At 36.4% G+C, this 20,749-nt stretch overlaps 1 protein-coding gene across 2 annotated transcripts in view; it reads right to left on the bottom strand.

The window, feature by feature from the left end:
• Positions 1 to 20,749, bottom strand: part of SATB2 (SATB homeobox 2) — a 235,898-nt gene that overhangs the window by 45,493 nt on the left and 169,656 nt on the right. For both annotated transcript variants that reach the window (XM_007494572.3, XM_001379413.4), the window contains exon 10: positions 4,545 to 4,742. In XM_007494572.3, coding sequence (XP_007494634.1) covers positions 4,545 to 4,742 — 198 coding nt within the window. The remainder of the gene's footprint in view (positions 1 to 4,544; positions 4,743 to 20,749) is intronic.

Consider the following 20,749-nt stretch of genomic DNA (forward strand, 5'->3'; position numbering starts at 1 on the left):
TTATTGGTTTGATTGGGTCTATGATTTTATCAGTGTAGAGATGAGCTAATGGAACATAAGCTCTAGGAAAACAGATAAGTAAACATTCTGCCAGGGGCACTTAGAAGTTAGGTGACTTTCCCAGGGTCACATAATCAGTAAGAATTAAGGGCTGGTTTTCCTAACTCCAAAATCAACCCAATGTCTTCCTACACTAATTATTAAAAATTAAAATGTGTATTTTCAAATCTCTGAACAACCTCATTTGGTCTGCAAACATTAAAATGGGCAAACTCAGCATGCTGGTAACTGACTGGTGATATCCATTATATCCTTATTTAACATACAGAAAAGGACTTCAAGAGAAACCTAGTTCTAAAACTGTAGCAACCACAATGAAATGAATATGCTTACAAAATAACTCATGGAAAAAAGTACTCTGGTGGAAACCTAATAAAGCAATAAGGCACAACGGGCGCAGGCACAATTTGGCCAGTGCCCCAAATCAAGCCTGTTCAGTGACCCATTCATACTGTGAACAATACCCTTTGCTTTCTACCACATTAAGAGAGAAATGTGGTCAAAGAAAGGACTAGCAGCCAACACCTCCTTTAGTTTTTTAGTCTCCAATCCTGACTTCAGGCAAGGTTTAATGTTTCTGCTCTAGTTTTCACAACTAGAGTTGGAGTTGCTAATAATGAATACTTTGACCCAATTATTTTTTTGGTCACATGTCAAAGGTATTTATTCACCTCTGGGGCCTCGGGTGGTAATAACAACTGAAAACAGAATTATAGAACTATAACACCATCACACTTAAAGCCACAAGTAATAATTAGACCCCAGACCTGATGGCATTAAAAAAAAAATCATTCTTTTCACTCAATGATTGACTATGTCTTGTCACCAATTTTATATTGTCTAAAACTCAACCATAAATTCTTAGTAGAAAGCTCATATTTATTTTACAAAGTTTTTTGATGCACCTTGTCTACAACATAGGAAATAAAAGATGATTCCAAATATTTTAGAGAGCTAGAAGAAAAGTATCAGAGAGATATACTGAATTTGAAACCATATATATAAAGAGGGTTTATTATCAGCAATCAATGGGTGAGTGAATGTGACATAAAATTTTTATTTTACTCTAAAGAGTGATTTCAAGCCTTGGAGGAACACCCAAGAACCATCATATCATCTCAGAGGAAGTAGAAGGGAAGGAAGGAGCCTCTTAGAACCCCTTAGTGTCTCAGAGCCTGACTTTTGGATTAAGTCAGTGGAGGTACATGGCAAAGGTCTTTCAGAGAGTAGTTAGTCCTTTTCAGATCACATGTGCTGGGCCAACTGCATTCAATAGTCTCAAGAGTTCTGCTATATTTACTTACCAGCTGGTTCCACTAATTTTTCTTCATTTTTCATATTATGATTGCAATAAATAATTAATCCACAGCTTTGTAACTTGCTGACAAATATAAATGTAGCAGTGTCATTCAGAAATAATATAAAATAAGGTTTTGTGAAGGTTTTTTAAAGTAGACTAAATTATCAAGGCTATCAAGTAAAAAGAAAAACCTTATCTGTAATCATTTAGGGGGCAAGATCTAAGTACTGAATAGAACCCTTTATGAATTAATCACTGCTAAGCTTTACATTTTTCTTTAGAGTTTACACAGTATTTGACCATAACCTCAGGAACCAGAAAGCATAAATGTTATTATCTTCATTTTGCAAATAAGCAAACTGAGACTCAAAGATCTTAAATTATTCAGTTGCAGGTAGACAGCTAGTAAATATCAGAATCATAACTCAAACCTGAGTCTACCGATTCCCAAACCAATATTTTATTTTACCATATAACATGTTAATTGTAAAATAAGATTTTGTACAGTGCTTAGCCCAGGGCCTGGCACACAGAAAGTGCTATAAAAAGCTAGTTATCAGCAACAGCAGCAGCAGCATCCTCATCATCCCCATCATTATTATTACTTTATCGTGGATAGATGGAAAGGATTAAGCAAACATTGTATTGTTAACTTGGTGTTCATCAGTAAGTAAGGGAAGTGCCCGCAGTGACAGGATTACAACCCCCAATGACTCAGAACCAATGATAGATGCTCCGGAAGAATTTTCATCAGCCTGTGGGGAGAGTGGTGGTACGTCTCTATGGCTCTGCCAGGCTGGGTCATTAGCAAGCCTGTGCTCAAGGCCCTTCTAGGCTGGGAGCACTTTCTAGAGCCAGAATCCAGGGTCATCTCTTTATCAAGAGGGGCGTCAAGGTTAAAGTTTGATTTAGGGTTATAAAAAGGTAACAACGTGTCTGGCCTCTACAAGTTGAAAGTAAAATACATAAATTACCAAACACAGATCAATTCCTAATGATTTTCTTAGGCAGAGAAAATGTTTTAGTCCTACTTTTTTTTTTTTAAACCCTTACCTTCTGTCTTGGAGTCAATACTGTGTATTGGCTCCAAGGCAGAAGAGTGGTAAGGGCGAGACAATGGGAGTCAAGTGACTTGCCCAGGGTCACACAGCTGGGAAGTGTCTGAGGCCAGATTTGAACCTAGGACGTCCCGTCTCTGGGGCTGGTTCTCAATCCACTGAGCTACCCAGCTGCCCCCTTAGTCCTACTTTTAAAGGAGTCTACAAGTACTACAAGTACAGACCATCAAAAACAGTCAAAACCACAGATCCATCGATCACTGTTGATATTATTTCATATAAGCAAAGCAACTTTTAAAAAACTGAATTTTGGAAGCTCATAGTAATGAGAAATAAAGAAGTAAAGAGAAGGAGGTGAGGTGTCTTCATCAAATTTGTAACACGTTATATATCCTTGTCCGGCCTCTCTGAACTTCTGAGTTTAATAGTTATTCTATGATACACATGTGCACGGGTATCTGGAATAAGCTACATTTCAGTTATTCCCTATTCATTTTCATTTGGATTTTAACTGTTCCCGAGTAGATGCTATCTGCCCAGTTGGCTTAGAAGCCAAACTCCTCAGAATGTTTTTTAATTCTTTTTTTAACCCCTACCTTACATCTTAGAATCAATACTGTATATTGGTTCCAAGACAGAAGAGTGGTAAGGGCTAGGCAATGGGTATCAAGTGATTTGCCCAGGGTCACACAGCTGGGAAGTGTCTGAGGTCAAATTTGAACCCAGGACCTCCCATCTCTAGGCCTGGCTCTCAATCCACTGAGCTACCCAGCTGCACCCTATTTTTTTTAATTCTTAAATAAAACAGGATCACAAAATAAACAAAGTAGCTTGAAAGAACATTATCAAAATATTTTTAAAAACATTTCCTTGAACACAGGTTAAGAAACCCTTGGACTAAATGATCTTTAAATCCCTTCCTGATTCAATGCCTAAGATTCTAAAAGGGCGAACTATTTGTTCTGATTCTTTTTTTTTTTTTTTGGAAATTCCCAAACCATTACCTAAAAGCACTAAGCAGAAGAACACCCTGCATGGGGGGAAAAAAAAAAGGGATATATTAGATCCATTTTGTTCTGGGCCCTTGACTAAGGTGAAGGTGGCAACCCTGAAAAGGAGAAAAGGAAGCACTGATGGGGAAAGTGATATCAGAAATTCTTCCTTCTTGGCAGGTACCCATCAGTCTCTGTACCTAATCTGTACCTCCTTCACTTTCCCTCTTATTGTAAAAAAAAAAAATTACAGGATCAAATAGTTGAGAGTTAAAGTAATCCAAAGAGGGATATCATTAAAATTTCTTCTTTGGTGATAGATAGTGATTGGTGATCTTTCAGGAACTTCTTTAATCTAGAATAATGGTTTAAGAATAACCTACTTGTTCTATCTGGGAAAAATCAACTTATTTCAGAAATAAATGTCCCTTTCCCCAAAGAAGATAAAATTAAACCAAAAGAAATCTAAATTATTACAAAATTTCTATTTCCTGCTTTAGTAAATAGACAAATCCATTTGTTCATGATCTAAGATAGTCAATGACTTAAGCAGAATATAAATAAGTTAGGTTAAAGCTGCCCCAAATAGCTACTTCTTTCCCTCAGCTAAAATATTCCTTAAGGACATTTCTAAATTTATTTAATTAATTAAAATTAATGAAAGTCTACTATTGAGATTACAATCATTATCTATTATGCATAGTTGGGATGCTCCATGTGAAGTAAGATTTTGCATCATGATATCATAGATAAAAATAACTCTAGTGGTGGTATAATGAAAAAAATGGCAGGATTTGGGATTGAGATCTGGGTTTGAATCCTGACTGTGTCATTTACCAAGTGAGTGAATGGATATAAGTTAGCTCATTTGGAGCAGAGGATAGATTAGTTGAGTTCTGAGGTCTCTTCCAGCTCTAAATCTTCATTATCACTATGTATAATGTATATATGTATAAGCAGGTAGGCATACCCAGAACTCAGGGCATCTGCCTTTTGAAATGGGCATTAGCGTACCTCTAAGCATTCTGCCAGACAATCTACAAGGCCAAAGGAACCCAGAGCCAGGTTCTCTTTGGACTTTTGCAGCTGCTACAAACATAAAGTCTCATTCACTAAGAAAGTCATTACTCTGACCTGCACAGGCTCGGGAGTGAGCTGGACAACATGCTGCATGCGCTCACTGTGATGATGCCTGGACTCCTCCTCATAGATCACGTCTCTCTCATGCTGGGGAAGGTTCAGGAAGCGGCGGATGGTGCACAGGTTTTCCCAGAGGGTGCGGTTTTCTGGACTTGGGTTTTCCTTCCAGCGGAGTAGCTCACACAGCCAGCCCTAGAGAGAGAAGGTCACAGGAGTTAATTTCCAAAAGGCAGGTGCACCAGATATATTCACAATCTCAACAAAAATGCAGACTCTACTCAAACATTTCCAAGGTCTTCCCCTCCGAAGATCCTTAAAACCTGAAACCATAATTGCTTATTATATTCCATTGTTATTATTTTCCTACATATCCTAAAGAACTTGAGAAACTTCAATTTCATTAAAAGTAACTGAAAAGACTAGATTGACCCTAAAATAATAAAAACAGCTGCTCAAAAGATACCCATGGTAAACTACAGTTCAAAAATATATTAAAATTATTCAGTTGACCTTTCAATCACAAGGTGGAGTGAACCAAATCTATATTTCAAAAGGGTAAGTTCTGAAGAACAGATACAACCAGGTGAAGAATATTAACATACCTAGAGGGATAGTGTCTTTTTATAATGGCCAAGAACACTATAAAATGAAAAATGGCACTAAGAATGGATTGAAAAGTAAATGATTCTCTCTGTAATTGCCTTTTATTTTTGATGAACATAGTTCAGGTGTCTGTGACCTCAGAGCCAAGATCTGCTTTAGTGGAACCTTTCCCTAAGGGTCACCCCTACATGAGGTGGACCATGAATGATTCCTTTCCTGCTTTGGCTTTGGGATATTCTCCATCTACTGCAACTGCATGAGGAAGGAAGAGAGTGTAATGCAAATAATGATGGATTATATGAAAATAATAGAGAGGATGCTGTCAACATCGCTTACTGACTCATGTCAAAATATTTTACCTAGTAGCTTTCTAGCCCATCATTTCCAAGCTATAGCTCTAATTTTTTTTTCCTAAAGCAAGAAGTGCCCTTGTTGTTCTTGCTTTTCAAAAGTAATAAAGCTTAAAAACAATTACCTTAGAATTCATGAAGTTATATTAACTCTTTTTAAGAAAAAAAGGAAGAAAGAACAAAATCCATCCCATAACTCACAAGCCAATGAAAGCTCCTGACATGCATTATAAAAACCCCATATAATATCATAAGCCGTTGTTTGTCTAACTCTCCACTGTGTCTTCTGCCTTTACCCAAAAAAAAAGGCAAGATTTGATTATCTCCGCTGCATCAGCCAAGACAGCAACACCAGCTGTTCTCATTGTGCAGCCTCTTCCTCATGGCCTACATGTTAATAACCTGATCATTCCATTTTCTCCTTCAACTGCCGGCTGCAGCACAGCTAAGAGACAAAAACCCAGGCCCATCTGCAGCAGCTGTAGGCACTGAACTGTGAAGCCACTGGGGATTTATAAACTAATCTGTAACACAACACTGCCTTGTTTTTACAAGTGAGAGGCCACATTTGCGCAGACCTGATCTTTTCTTGCAGTAAACTGGGAGCTGAGGGTGGTGAGAGGGTGAGGAAGAATGAAAAGGAGATATCTGATCATCCGCTTGGAATTTTTCACCCCCAAGTATTTTCATAGCAATTTTGGCTAACCCCAAAGTCAGGTGATGGCTGGATTTTGAGAAACGTTATATGTAAACACACGCGTACATGTGTGTAGGCACACATGTTTGCCTATGTGGATACGCACTTATGTACATGTATGAATGTAGGTATACATGTGCGTATAGATGTATATCAATAACAAAATTTTAGAACTCCACAACTTGTGTCCCTTCCAAAAATATCTCCAAGTCCCAAAGTGTTTTCTCAGGGGCTTCTTTGTACAAAGGAAGGAATTTCTGAAATGAAAAATTGAACCATCTGTGGAAAAAATAAGCTCCTATTTCTCTATCTTTTCACAGATCTGAATAAGTCTCCAACTGAACTCTTTCAAATGTTTCAAACAGGTATGTTTAACATCTCCCAGGGGATGCTAGAGCATGAAGGCCAATCATTTAACAGAAAATAAAAACAAAAACCTACATCTGTTAAAAGACGAAGTTCTGAAAGACCCAGACCTTAAGGAAGACGGCACCTGCTGTTCTGATTGAGGCATGAATTGCATTGTGGGAAGCCTCAGCTTGAAACGAGACAGGTGACAGCTGAGTGGTATCTCCACTTATGAAACTTGGAATGTCTCACACAACAGTCATTGCGGCATTTGATTTATATGCACTGCTATAATCTGCACTCATTACAATCACTTAGAACGACACTACAGGCCTCATTACGGACTGTGCGCTCTCTGCCATTAGTCTTTAAGAAGTATAGTGCTCAATTTGCCCAGCAACATGCAAGGTCCTGACCTTGAAGCTATTAGGGAGCGGATTAGACACAAGTGTGACCATGTGTGCAGACATAAGCAAACCAAATTAATTTCTGGCACAGGGCAGTCTCAGGCAAGACCCTGTCCTTAGGACACTAGAGAACTTTCTCAATTCCCAGGTGGTGCTAAGCTAATGGCATGTTTAAGAGAACCTAGTTTTGAAGGTGAAGCACATTCGTGGTATTTAGAAGGTTATTAATCTAGTTTCCCCACAAAGTATTTGCTTGGCTGATCAGATTAAGGGATCTAGCCTTCAACAGCACACCCCCACCACAGCAGGCCCCAAGAAATCTGTGATACTTCACAGCCTCAGACATATTGCACCATGTGTACCCAGCTGCTACAATAATTAGCTTATGAATGTATCAGCTGGTTCTGTGATTTTTATAAATAATAACTAACCTACAGAGCAGAAAGATTTTCATGAGCCTAATATTAGCAAGAGATTGCAAGGTGGTCCTCACTCTAACTTGTCATTCCACTAAATGCCCGATTTACTTTCCCATGTTTTATACTAGTGGGTCTCCCTTTGATGGCACGTATAAATATTGATTTCGTGTCTGAAACAGCAATTTATTTTTGTCAGTTTTCTTCACAACAGCAATTATTTGTTTCCCCCTCATTCAGATGTACTCTTTCACTCTGTGTAGGCTTCTATTTATCTTCAATAAATGCATCCATTTACCTCTTTTCTCACCCCTTTCTCCAGTTACTTATTTACACTGTCCCTCACCCCACACATTTGAGATGCTTATCTGTCTTATACATAACATAGTGCCTGTTAGATGGCACAGTAGTTAACTTGGCGGGAAATGCCAGTACTGTTGCTCTCACAAAAAATAATACCTTTAAAATAGTTTGTAAACCCCTTTTAGAAGAAATGAAGTCTCCTGGATTGGATTGGAGATTTTTTCCCTTTTTTCATTTATATAATCTTTGCATGCCATCCAAGAAAGTTTTACAGGATCAGGCAAAAAAAAAAGTGTAAATGTCAAATAAAACAGTGACAGATGACAGTATTCTCTATTGAATAGCACTGTTTCTGTCGTGCATGTTCAATGGGAACTCATGAATTATTAATAAACAAATCTCCTTTTTCTGTTAAAAATCTCAAGTAGTTTTTGTTGTTGTTGTTGATCCCTGTGTGATATACAGAGCATTCCAGGAGAATTATTTTTCCTGTCAGAAATGCTGACGTAGACGTTCATCCAGTGTCCAGCCTTGGCCATCTTGATAGGCCTTTTATCCTAAGGATGGTCTGTGTGAATGTTTGCAATGCTCTCTTCTCTGCTTGGGTTGTTTTAAGTTATGGTCAAAGGTGAAATATATATTACATCAAGTCATGTTAATGTTCTGACATGATGCCTCCTTTAGATAAGAAAATGAGCACACTTATGGGTGTCTAATAAAGAGCTATTACTCAAAGTAGCACCTATTTTCAGTAGAAATATCAGATTCAAACAATATTCTAAGAGCTAGATGAAACCTTATATCATCCAGTCAAAACCCTACCCTATCCTCCCAATCCTGCCATTTTACATAAGGATAAAATTGAGATATAGGGAGAAGTGATTTTTCCAAGATTATGCAAAAAGAATGTGGAAAGAAGACTGGATATGAAGTCAGAGGGCCTGGGTTCAGATCCTACCTGTGTAGATTTAAGTAATCAACTGATCAATAAGAATTTTTAAGAAACTGAACTAGGTACCCAAGTATTGCCAGGCAATACAGATACCCAGAAACAGTCTCTGCTGTCAAGAAGCTTATATCCTATTATGATTGGTGACAGGTGAGAAGTTTACATATATAAGCACATGAAAAATAAAATCAAGGTTGTTTAGGGAAAGAAGACATTAGCAGTTGAGGAAATCAGGAAAGGATTCACAAAGAAGTTTATACTTGAGCTGTCTTTAAAACAAAATAAGGGATTCTGTGAGGCAGAGATGAGAACGTTGCAGACCAGGAATGGCCAGTGGAAAAGCAGAGAGATGGGGGTGTGTAAAGGACAGCAATATGTACATTTTGTCTAGACTGCTGAGAACAAAAGAGGGAATAATGTACTATAAAGCCTGTGGGATGAGGGCAAATTGTGAAGGCAATTACTAGCCAACCAGTTCAGCTTATCCTAGAGGCAAGGAGAGTCACAGGAATTTACTGATTATTATTGGATTTATTGGGCAAGTAAAAAAAAAAACTGTTGGCCACAGTTTCCTCTTTAAAATGAGTGAGTTCCATGCTCTAGATTAGCTCCAAAATCCATGAATTAGGTTCTAAGGGGCTGAGCTAAGATTCCAGCCCAAATGTGGATTTCAAATCTAGTGTTCTTTCCACTATGCCAGGCTAACCCACTCTAACTTTAAAGTCCCTATAACCCTAATGGGAACTAAACTCACAGAGGAGAAACTTATCTGCCATTACTATACAGGAATACACATTAGGGTCTACCAAAGAGATCATGATTAAAACTAAATTGTACTGGGGGTATTTAGGTGTCTCAGTGGATTAAGAGCCAGACCTAGAGATGGGAGGTCCTGGGTTCAAATCTAACCTTGGACACTTCCTAGCTGGGCAAGTCACTTAATCCCCATTGCCTAGCCCTTACCACTCTTCTGCCTTGGAACCAAATACAGTATTGATTCTAAGATGGAAGGTAAGGGTTTTTAAAAAAATAACTTTATGGTACTCCCAAAATCTAACACATCACAAAAGCAACTCAAGATTCTTCCCCATTTTTAGTTCTAACCTAAATAGGTTAACAGTGCCTAGAAATTCAATTCACAAGCAAATATTATTTATTATAACATTTTCACTATTTTTGCTCTCTCAAATAATTATATCAATCTACCCTCTAAGGAAAACAATCGAATCATACTTTCAAGACATGCAGGTCAGGAACATTTGTGTCATTAATGGTTTAGCTTGTTTGCAGATGTAGTCCACTCTACACAATGAATGAATTGCTTAATAACTCCATAGAAGGCTAATGTTCACAACTCAAAATGTATTTTAAATTTGCTAAAAGAGCTTATTTTTTTAAAAGAATCTTATTGTAATCCTGCCATAAAGAGAATAATCATTTACAATTTATCTTTTTTATAAAGAAGGATTTTCATATATGGGTCAAACTAAAATGAAATATTTGTCTCAAAATTCCAGGACATTTTAAAAGAAAGAAATAGAAACTTAGGAGAATGACCATGAGGAGAATCTGGTCCGAAAGAATTTTCCCCCAAAAGGTTCTGATTAATAATGATATTGCATTGTGGTACTAAAACTCAAATGTTACCCACTCTCATTTCCCTTAGTGTTTTTTTTATGTAAAAAAGTTCTTTCCACTAGACAACATTGTCAATCCATAAAATTCTGAAAAGGCAATTCACTTTCCTTAGGAAAAACACAAATTCCAAATACAAGGCAGGTGAGTCACCATGAGGAGCACAGGGAACCCTTTGTCCTTAAGCTAAACATGAACTGCACAGTCTTATCAAGCTGATGACTTAAAGATAGCCCTTCAAACTTCATTTCAAAACAAATGAGTTCCTCCTCCAGCTTTTGGTCTTGATTTTCTGTGAGAATCACAATGTAAACTCCTTGAGGAAAAGGAAGATTCTTGAATTCCTATCTCTAGGATTTAGCCCTGTATCTGGCACTATTGTTTCCTGATCAAGACACCTCAGACTCTACAGGTGTGGCAAATTCATTGACCAGAAAACTGCTAATGAAGACCAGGAACTATTTTATATTTTACAGGCTGAGAGGCAATGAGAAGTTGTAGCTGCCTATAGATTTCTCAGCCTCTGTGAGTTAGAGGTAGGACCTGATATTCAGGTAGTCTTGACTTTGAAGCTAATCAATTAACATTTATTGAGGCCAAATTAGAGATCTGGCTCTGTGAAAGACGCTGGGAATATGGATGCAAAAAATGAGACAACTAAAGGAATGTATATACTAATGGGGCAGATAGTTGTGCACATAGATACATACAGAATAAATGTTGTTACTAAAATACATATTTGTGTATATCTGAGCATACAAATGTACTATATATAACTATTTTGTTTAAGCTGATATGTATATATCAGCTGTATACTATCATATATGTGTACACACGTATGTTAAACAGGCATATATAGTGTGATGTGTATATATTAGTATGTGTTTATGAGTTTACACATGCATCGTATGTACATATAGTATATATTAACTATAATATATATAGACTATTTCTATTTGTATATGAAATATGTCATATAGATATATATTAGCTAAGAACAAGGTAGTATGGGAGAGAGGAAGGGACTAGCAGTTGGGAACATCTAGAAAGACTTCATGCAGAAAATGGTGCTTGAGCTGTGTCTTAAAGAAAGAGAAAGTCTATGAGGCAAAGGTAATGAAGGAAAGCATAAATGCTTGTTGAATGCATGTGAAATATTCTTTTACTGAATATTTATTGAAGACCCACAAAGTAGTGAGTACTGTAAAGAAAATGGTTCCCAATCTTCATTCTCGAGGAGCGGACAATCTAAGCATATACTACAAATGCCAAACATGTTATACTTTTTAATTTTTTTTTTAATTTATTTTCTATCAGGCTTCCTTTTCCTTCTTAGTATTGTTTATTTGATGGAATTTTTTTAAAAACAACTTGTTTAGATTGAAAATGAATGAAAAAAGGCAATTATCAGGCAGAGGAAAACAAGAATAATATGAGGGTAATCGACCTATGGGAATATTTTTAAAGATGGTATTAAACTGAAAAGGATTAGGTGATTAATAGTAAAGAAATATGAGACTCGTCTAGACCTGTGGGTCAGAGAAAGAAACCAAATAGGGAAGTCTAGACTTTAAAAAAAAATGTTTTAGAGGTTGTAAGGGCAGGTTCTCTGATTTTCTGGAGAGCCTCTCAATGACAATCTTCATTGGGAAAGTAGTGATTGTGTTATATTTCCTTCAACAGTACTATCTACTCTGAAATTATAAAAAGAAAACATACTTATAAAGAAGTATATGCTTACCAGTGGGATAATACCTATGAAAGTAGAAATGATAGGGAATATATATGTGGAAAATCAAGAATGATCTCCAAAAGAGTCCAAAGATGAAAAACTGAAATGTTAAAATACTTGAGTTTCAGTGGTTTACAACAGAGACTCATATGCACATTAGTAGGAAAAGTGAATGACTAAACAGTTGCCAGAAGAAACAAAGGCAGATCCTGTAGAATAGAGTAAGGGTCACTGAATCTGGAGTCAGATGAACAAGGTTTAGCTCACAGATCTGTTACTTGCCCAGAGTGTGACCTTGGATAAGTCACTAAGTTGGATAAGTTTTACCTCCATAGGTAAAACTTGTAAAATGAGAGAATTAGACTAGATATCTATGATCTCTTTCTAATTCTATGACCCAGTGATTGTAGAAGATAAAAACTTTGAGAATGGGATGGTCCAGGAAAAATATTAATACTTGTTCCTTTCTTCTAATAGGTCATATAAATACATGTACTCCTCTAATCCAACCCCGATGGATCATTTGGTTCCTCTAGGATCTGTAGGGATCAGATATCAATGTATCAGACTGCTCTAAGGTCAAACTAATCTCTAAGAGACAGAACAGAAAAAAAATGAATAGAGGAAGGAGTTAAAGCTCTAGGTCACTTCCTACTTAAGTACTTGTGAGCATATTTAATTTTATTATTTTACTATTAAACTCTTTGAATCCTTTCCTTCACCTGTAAAATGATAAGGATATTAGTACTTAAGGGTGTCAATTTGTAACATGAAAAAAAGTGTTAGGATGCATGTGTGTTTGGATGGATTTGATTCAGACGGGAGATTTCACTAGCTAAGGAACTGCTGAAATGGAAAGTATTTTGATCAACATGAATCACTGGCTCCTCTGTAACTCATGGTCTTAGAAAGTCACCAAGAGTAAGATGACTTATTCGTGGTCACACAGCAATTATGTGTCAGAAGCAAGACTCCATGATCACCCCTCTCTCTGTGACACCACTGTCTCCCCACATAAAAACAAACCATTATCATTATAGTCCAAGAAGTCAGCAATCTTCAAAGCCATGCCTTAAGATACATGTCTTTACTTAAGAGCATGTCTTTACTTCAAACAAGACAAATATATGATTAAATTAGCCTTTTTCTCTGATAAATCATTAGCTCCATAGTAGCAAAGTTTATGTCTAATTCATCCCTGCATCTCCCCCAGTGCCCAATTTTTATGCACACAGTAGGCACATAATAATTGTCTGCTGAATTTGTTTGTTGAATACAATTAAGTATAAAAATGACAAATGTAATTTTTCCTTAACTGATATTCTCTAGGAACTGCAGTGAATGAATGAGTAGGCAAATGAACAGTTCGGAGGGAGAATGATTCAAGACTCCTCACAACATCTATATAAAAGGCCATTTCCTCACCCACATCTTCAATGCAGAAAATGTCAGCATATGTAACCAAAAAGAAATGTTTTATGGGTGCTTCAAAAGAAAAAAAAAACACATTATTAACCACAGACAGATCGCTTTCTAAATGGAAGCACACAAAGTCCCAAAACAAACTTTTGTAACTGTGAAAGGATTTCTCTTCAGATGGTTGCGACTCTTCTGAAGTGTGAAATGAGCCAGATAATATTCAGCTCTTGTTTCTTAGTCACCAAATTCTCTTTTCATGAATCCAATAAGTGTCTATTAAAATAAATAAACCCCCTAATGATTTAAGATAACCTAATCAAGAAAGCCAAAATGGATAAAAGGCTAACTACAAGGGAGAGTTGTCAAGGGCTTCAATGAATTCTTGACAAGGAGGTCATCTAAACCTTATAAAAAACGTTATACTCAGCATTTTGTTACAGTTCAAGGTTAATTATTTTATACCTTGAATGTAGTAACTAAAAATGATCTGCTTCTTTTTTGTTTTTCAAAATCATATATGAAATTCTACGTTATATTTTCACGGGAACCAATTTTCTGCTGTCTCCTTTTCTATCTTCAAATCTTGGAATACTCATCATATCTTTCACAGTTGAACATTTAAGTGGATATGCTTGTAAAGACTGAGTCTGTAATTGAGAGTAATGGGGATTTTATTTAAGAAGAATTCTACAGTCTTTGGCGATTGAAGGGTCATAGAGCTTAAGGCAAGTGAGACCTCACAGCAGCTAAGATTAAGCATAATAAGGAATAGTCTAAAAATATATCTTCTATTATGTAAAGAGGAGGGACCTCCCTAGTTTTTGTTTCCTCATCTAAGCTCTGGAGGGATTTTTGCAGATGTTTTCTTCTGGGTATGTGATTTCACTAGTGTAGGAATTACTCAGTGTAGACTTCTACAGATGCAGATAAATCACTTGTCAGTAAATTACAAACTATATTCCTGCCTGAGTCACAAATTGGCTGTGTGATCCTAGGCTAGTTACTGAATCTCTTGGGGCTAGGCAACATTCAAGAGTGTGGAGTTGCAGAGAATGTACTGATCTGCAATGATAGAGAAAATTCGCTAATCAGGGAGCTCCCTGTGCCAATAAAATCACAGGTCCAATACCTCACCCTTGGTGATTTATTTATATAGACAAATGAATGGTTTTAGAGAGTGGCTGAAATAATAAATGGTCGCTAGTATGCATTGGTATCAGCTCCTGAAAAATAGGTCTTTCCAACTCCAAGGACAGCCTTCTCTCCAGTATTAAAAAAGAAAATGTTTCAATGATTCTCATTTTGTTACCCAATCCAATTCTTTCTCACCCTCTTATTGCTCCCTGCTAGGGGAGGTGGGGCATGATGCCTCTCCATAGTGAGAAAACTCAGGCAAAATATGCCTTTAAAATTTTTTGAAGGAGAATAATTGTCCCAAATGAAAACAAATGAAATTACTTTACTTCAACTTTAAGTATAAAAGATGAGGTCCCATGCTATGTAGCATTCTGTCATAGGAACTTTTTTCATCAGTGGAGAGAAATAGCAACTTTAGAGACCAAGATCAAAATTCAGAAGAAAAAATTATATAAAGAGAATGTCGATATAAAAGATTACATCATAAATAGATCAGAGGAGGACCATGCAAGAAATTGCCTTTTGGATATATGGCTAAGAGAAGAGTTCGTGACCAAATTAAAGACAGAGAACACACCAGAAAATAAAATAGACAATTTTAATTATATAAAATTATAAAGTTTTTGTACAAACAAAATCAATGCAGTTAAAACTAGAAGAAAATAGGTTACCAGGAAAAAAAAACCTTTCCTGCAAGTTTATCTGCTATTCAAGAAAAATAAGGAGATTCAAATTTTAAGAACAAGAACCATTTTAAAAAGGATATGCAATCAAAGAATATAAGCTAGCATTTTTCAAAGGAAGAAACCTGAGCTATCAACAAAGAGGAAAAAAGCACCCATTAATAATCATATAGATGCAAATAACATGTAACTGAGATTCTACTTCATACCTACAGACTGACAAAATGACAAAAAGTGAAAATTACAGTTGTTGGAGTGGCTGCAGAAAAACTGACACATTAATGCACTACTGGCAGAGCTCTGGATTACTACATATATTTTGGGGAAGAGGGGAAGAGGTAGGAAACAAGTATTTATTAAGCATCTACTATGTGCCAGGGACTTTGAAGATATTATCTCATTAGAGACTTAAAATAATCCTGTGAAATAAGTGTCATTATTATCCGCATTTTACAATAGAAAGAAGAATCAGAGTTAAATAGAAACTAAGTGACTTCCCATAGCTACTAAGAGGTTTAGGGCTAGATTTGAACTCAAATCTTCCTAACTCCAAACCTACTAGCACTCCACTATGCAACACAGTTGCCTGTTGTATGGAAATCAATATGGAATTATGCCTCAAAATTCACTACAAAGTGATACCTTTTTTGATTTAACTTGACCATTTCTAGGCCTATATCTCAAATAGATCAAAGGGGAGGGGCAAGGACTTAAGTGTAAAAATCTTTTAGAGAAGCTTTTTTTTTGTACTAGAAACTAAGTGGAAGTCATCTATTAAGGAAATATTAAAATATGATAAGTTAATACAATGAAATTTTAATGTAATTGAATAATTTCAGAGGAATTTGGGAATAGAGTAAGATGAGTGTAACCAGATCAATGATTTGTACAATAATGAAAGCAATATAAAAGGGAAACAATTTAAAAAGAATTGAGAACTATCAATATAATGGCCAGCTTCAGTTCCAAAGGACTGGTGATGAAACATGCTACCCATATCTTGATGGGGAAATGATGACTAAAGATACAGAATAAGACAGATGTTTTTGACCCAGCTAATGTGGGGATTTGTTTGATTATGCATATTTGTTATAGGGGGTTGGTTTGGTTTTTCTTTTTTTAATGGAAGTGAGGGATATGAGAATGAGAAAGGATTGATTTGGGTAACAAAATGAGGATCATTGAAGCATTTTTTTAAATACAGAGAAAATGAAAATAAAAATAATGAAGACACAGACTAGGAGGTCAATTTTGAAAAATATAGGTTGAATTATATATACACACACACATATGTGTGTATATATAAAGAAATGGAGTATATAATAAAAGCTTGAAGTGTATGTACAATATTCTGTTGCTATTCTATTAAGTGTATGGGAATGACCACTTTATTTAATGTTGGTAAATTTTGGAATGAAAATAGATTAAAAAAAGAAAGAAAATGCTAAAACAGGCAGTTGTCGGTTGCGTTCCAAAGTAGTAGAAAGTACTTGATCTAAAATTAGGTTGCTTCCCAAACTTTCCATTAGTTTTAATTCTACAACCTTATTAGTTCTTCAAATTATGTATCAAAAAGTGGCATAAAGTATTTCAGACCCCAGCAATGGGCAAATCTTCACAAAGTAAAATGAACAATCAAAGAAATGTGATTTGGATGGCACAGAAATATTTAAAGGGACATATGTGTGTATGTATACCAGTACATAAAATGTATTGATGAGTGTGTGAAAGCAATGCTTTGCATCCAGTGCTTTTAAAAATGCATTTGATCTCTGTCATTCATCTTCATTAACAACTAATTAGATACTCCCTCAAAGGATTGTTTAAGGGCATGAAATATTCCTATAATTAATTAAGGAATGAGAATAGGGGAACCCAACTACAACACCATGAAGGTTGAGACCCAAACCGAGACTGATAGAAAGAGTTTAATTTAACTACCACATGGTTTTCAGTTCTAGGTCCTAACTCTTGGTATAAGACATCATTCTTTTTTTCCGGGAAGTTGGGATGATTATAGGGAGAGGGATACAGAGACCTTAAAATTTTAAAGGACAAATTCCAAGTTTAAACTAGAAAACATTGCTTGCAAAAGGAGGTTTTGATTTTAATAACTTTTATTTGTTCAATATCAGTAGTATTTTGGTATAACTTTCTTTTTAGGCTTTGTGTGTTTTTCTTCTTTTGAAATAAATGTTTTATTGACTTGTATTTTAACCATCATGCAAATACATGTGTATCTTTAGTGGTAATACATTTTAATTTGTAAAAATAAACTTTGGCTTTTTTCCAAGATGACAGCCCTCAAACTAAAATACACTACATGATTCTAAGGAATAGTACACAGGGATTCTGTAGTCAACGCTTCTGTCTCTTGAAACTTAAATGGTGTCATAACTATGTTCTAAAGAAATCAGTACAGTAAGAAAAGTTTAGAGTTTCATCTCTTTCTATTCCTAGTTAAGCTTGTCTTATGAATATAATAGAAAATGCTAAATTTGGAAACTAGTAATAATAGTAGTGGAATTGAATCAACCAACTCATTTTGGACTTGGCACCATATGGTATGCATGTTCTATCTAAGTTGATATCAGACAGATTCAAACAGGTTCAAGCTCTGTTTCTACTGCCTTGAGCTATTATTCCATTTTTCCATAAAACACTTCCTCAAAAAAAGAAAGAAAGTGGGAGAAGGATCATAAAGTCTCAGCTTCTGGGAATGAAATGTCTTTTAGTAACTACTCATTGGGGACTACAAGTGGGAAAAGCCAAGTAAGTATATAGTACCTCCTATGTGCCAGGCACTGTTACTAACTTTACAAATATTTTCTTTGACCTTCACAACAATCCTGTGAGGTAGGTGTTGTTATCTCCATTTTACATTTACAGTTGAGGAAATTGAGACAAGCAGAAATTAATTGACTTGCCCTGGGTTATACAGCTAATTAAGTGTCTGAGGTCAGTTGAACTCAGGTCTTCTGAATCCAGTCCAGCTTTCTATCTCTTGCACCACCTAGTTCTCTCTAATAGATGGTTACTAATAGATTGGATACCAACGACATTAAAGAAATGAATAATCAGTTTTGACAGAGGTCTTATTTTCAGAACTAGGCCTAATTTGGGTGCCAAAATGTATTGTTCACAGTTAATTTGTGTAATTCTAAGCTGCCTATAAACATTCCCATGAGGCTCCAATCCTTGTAAAATCTTTCACTTGACCCTGTCATACCACTTACTTCTTAAACGCCTTCAATCTGACTTCTGACCCCACAACTCTACTCAAACTACTGTCTCCAAGGTGACCACTGATCTACCAATTGCACTTCTAACTTTCCATACCTGTTCTGCCATGCTACAGAAGCCACTGTGGCTCCTTCCTCTAACTGGCTGATTCCCACAGAACCTCAATTTTAAGGAAAAAATTCAGGCCATTTATGTTTCCAGTCCTCTCTAGGTTCTGCGCCTGATTCTAGACCAGTGATGGTGAACCTCTTAGAGATGAAGTGCCAGGCCCTACCCTCAGACCAAGTGCCATGCCCACCCCCCAGAGACTGAGTGCTGTGCCCCACCACCACCCTTACCCCAGACAGGGAAAAAAGGAAGTGTTCCCATTGAGTGACTGGGCAGAGGGGTAGGAGATAGGAGGAGGGGGTTAAGAGGGAGAGGACATTGGGCCCAGTGCTTCACTTCCCTCTGGCTCTGCTTCCCTCCACCTATGTATCACACCATGACCTATGTTCCCCTCAAATTTAGCTCCTCTCCAACCCCACCACAGGAATCACCTTCACCAGACTCAACAGGCTGCTGTCTGTGCCCATGGTGCATGTGAGCCTGTCCCCCAACCCACCCTCTTACCCCATATGGGGGAGGGAGGAAACAGAACTCCCATTGACTGCTGGGCAGAGGGACAGGTGAAGTGAGGGATGTCCTTGGGCACATGGAGAGGGGGAGGGGAACAGCCCCAACCAGTGTCCCTCAGGCTTTCTAGTAACGAAATCTTGGAAGGGCACATGTGGGCACATGCCCACAGAGAGTACTCTATATGCCACCTTTGGCACCTGTGACATAGGTTCACAATCACTGCTCTGGACTAGCATACCTCCTAAAAATACAGCCTCATCCCCTTTTAGTTTCCTTTTATATATACTTTTACCCTGTTAGAATGTAAGTTCCTTAGGGGCAGGGACTGCTTTTCTTCTGGTATTTGTATTTCCAGCTTCTAACACAGTGCCTGGTGCATCAAAATGCTGGTTGATTTGTTTAATCTAATAGTTTTTCTCAGTCCTCATACTATATGATATTTATGAAGTTTCTGACATTTTCAACAACTCTCTCCTCCTGAATATTACTGTTTTTCTGCTTTCATGATACTGGTTTTACTATCTATAAAACTTCGTTAGTCCTTTTTATTGGATCGTAATCCATTTTCCCATGCACTAAGACTTTAGTCTGTGTCCTGTTCTATTCTCTCTATATACTTTCCTTGTTTTGGTAAAATTATCATGGGTTCAATCATTATCTCCCTTTAGATCCTTACTAGGTCTATAGATCAAGTTTTAATCTCTCTTGAGTTCAATTCCTGTCTTCAACTGTAAACTGGACATCTTAATTTGATATCCCATTAGCATCTCAAATATAATCTATCCAAAAGGCTCCCATTGTCCTACTCACAAATTTTACTATCTCCTCTAAATTTTTCTTATTTTTTTAATTCATTAGTTTGTTATATTAAAACACTCAGTTAACTCCTTTGTGCAATCTGAAATCATGCTCAAAGAGTTACAGATCTGTGTATGCCTTCTGGCCTAGCAATACTATTATCAGTCTTATTTCCTAAGATGATCAGGGAAAAAGGAAAATAACCTATATGTTGTAAAATATTTATAGCATCTCTTCTTGTGTTGGTAAATTTCCCTGTTTCTAATGAGTACACCACCATCATTCCAGTCACTTAGGTTCATGACTTCAGAGTCATCTAAAACATCCATAATCTGATTTCCAAATATCTTTTCAGATTTATTTCACATTATTCTCCTTCTTGTATTCTATGTACAAGTCAAATTAGCTCATTAGCTATTTCCTGAACTTGACATTCTATTTCTTATGTCTGAAAAGACTGTCCCTCATGTCTACAATATACCCCATCCTCATCTCTGTCTTTTAGAATCTAGTTTCTTTAAAGGCTCACTTGAGGTGCCATATCACATACAAAAACTTTCCTGATCCCCAATTATTAAGGATATCTCACTCCTAAAATTAATAAGTTACTTTGTATTTATTCCATTCCCCTCATAGGATGTAAGGTCCTTGTCTTCATTTCCCCAATGTATAGAATATAGTAGATGCTTTTAAAATGCTTGTTGAATTGAATAAGAGTAACAATCTTCTGTGACAACTGAGAGCCTGAATACTAACCACCTAAGTATAATTTTTAAAGTATTATATCGTAAATATTGCAATGCAACAAAAATTTTGAATGTCAACTAGGTATGAGATACTATGCTAGGAATGTAGGGGCAT

The sequence above is a fragment of the Monodelphis domestica genome, chromosome 4, assembly GCF_027887165.1.
Source record: "Monodelphis domestica isolate mMonDom1 chromosome 4, mMonDom1.pri, whole genome shotgun sequence".
Lineage (NCBI taxonomy): Eukaryota > Metazoa > Chordata > Mammalia > Didelphimorphia > Didelphidae > Monodelphis > Monodelphis domestica.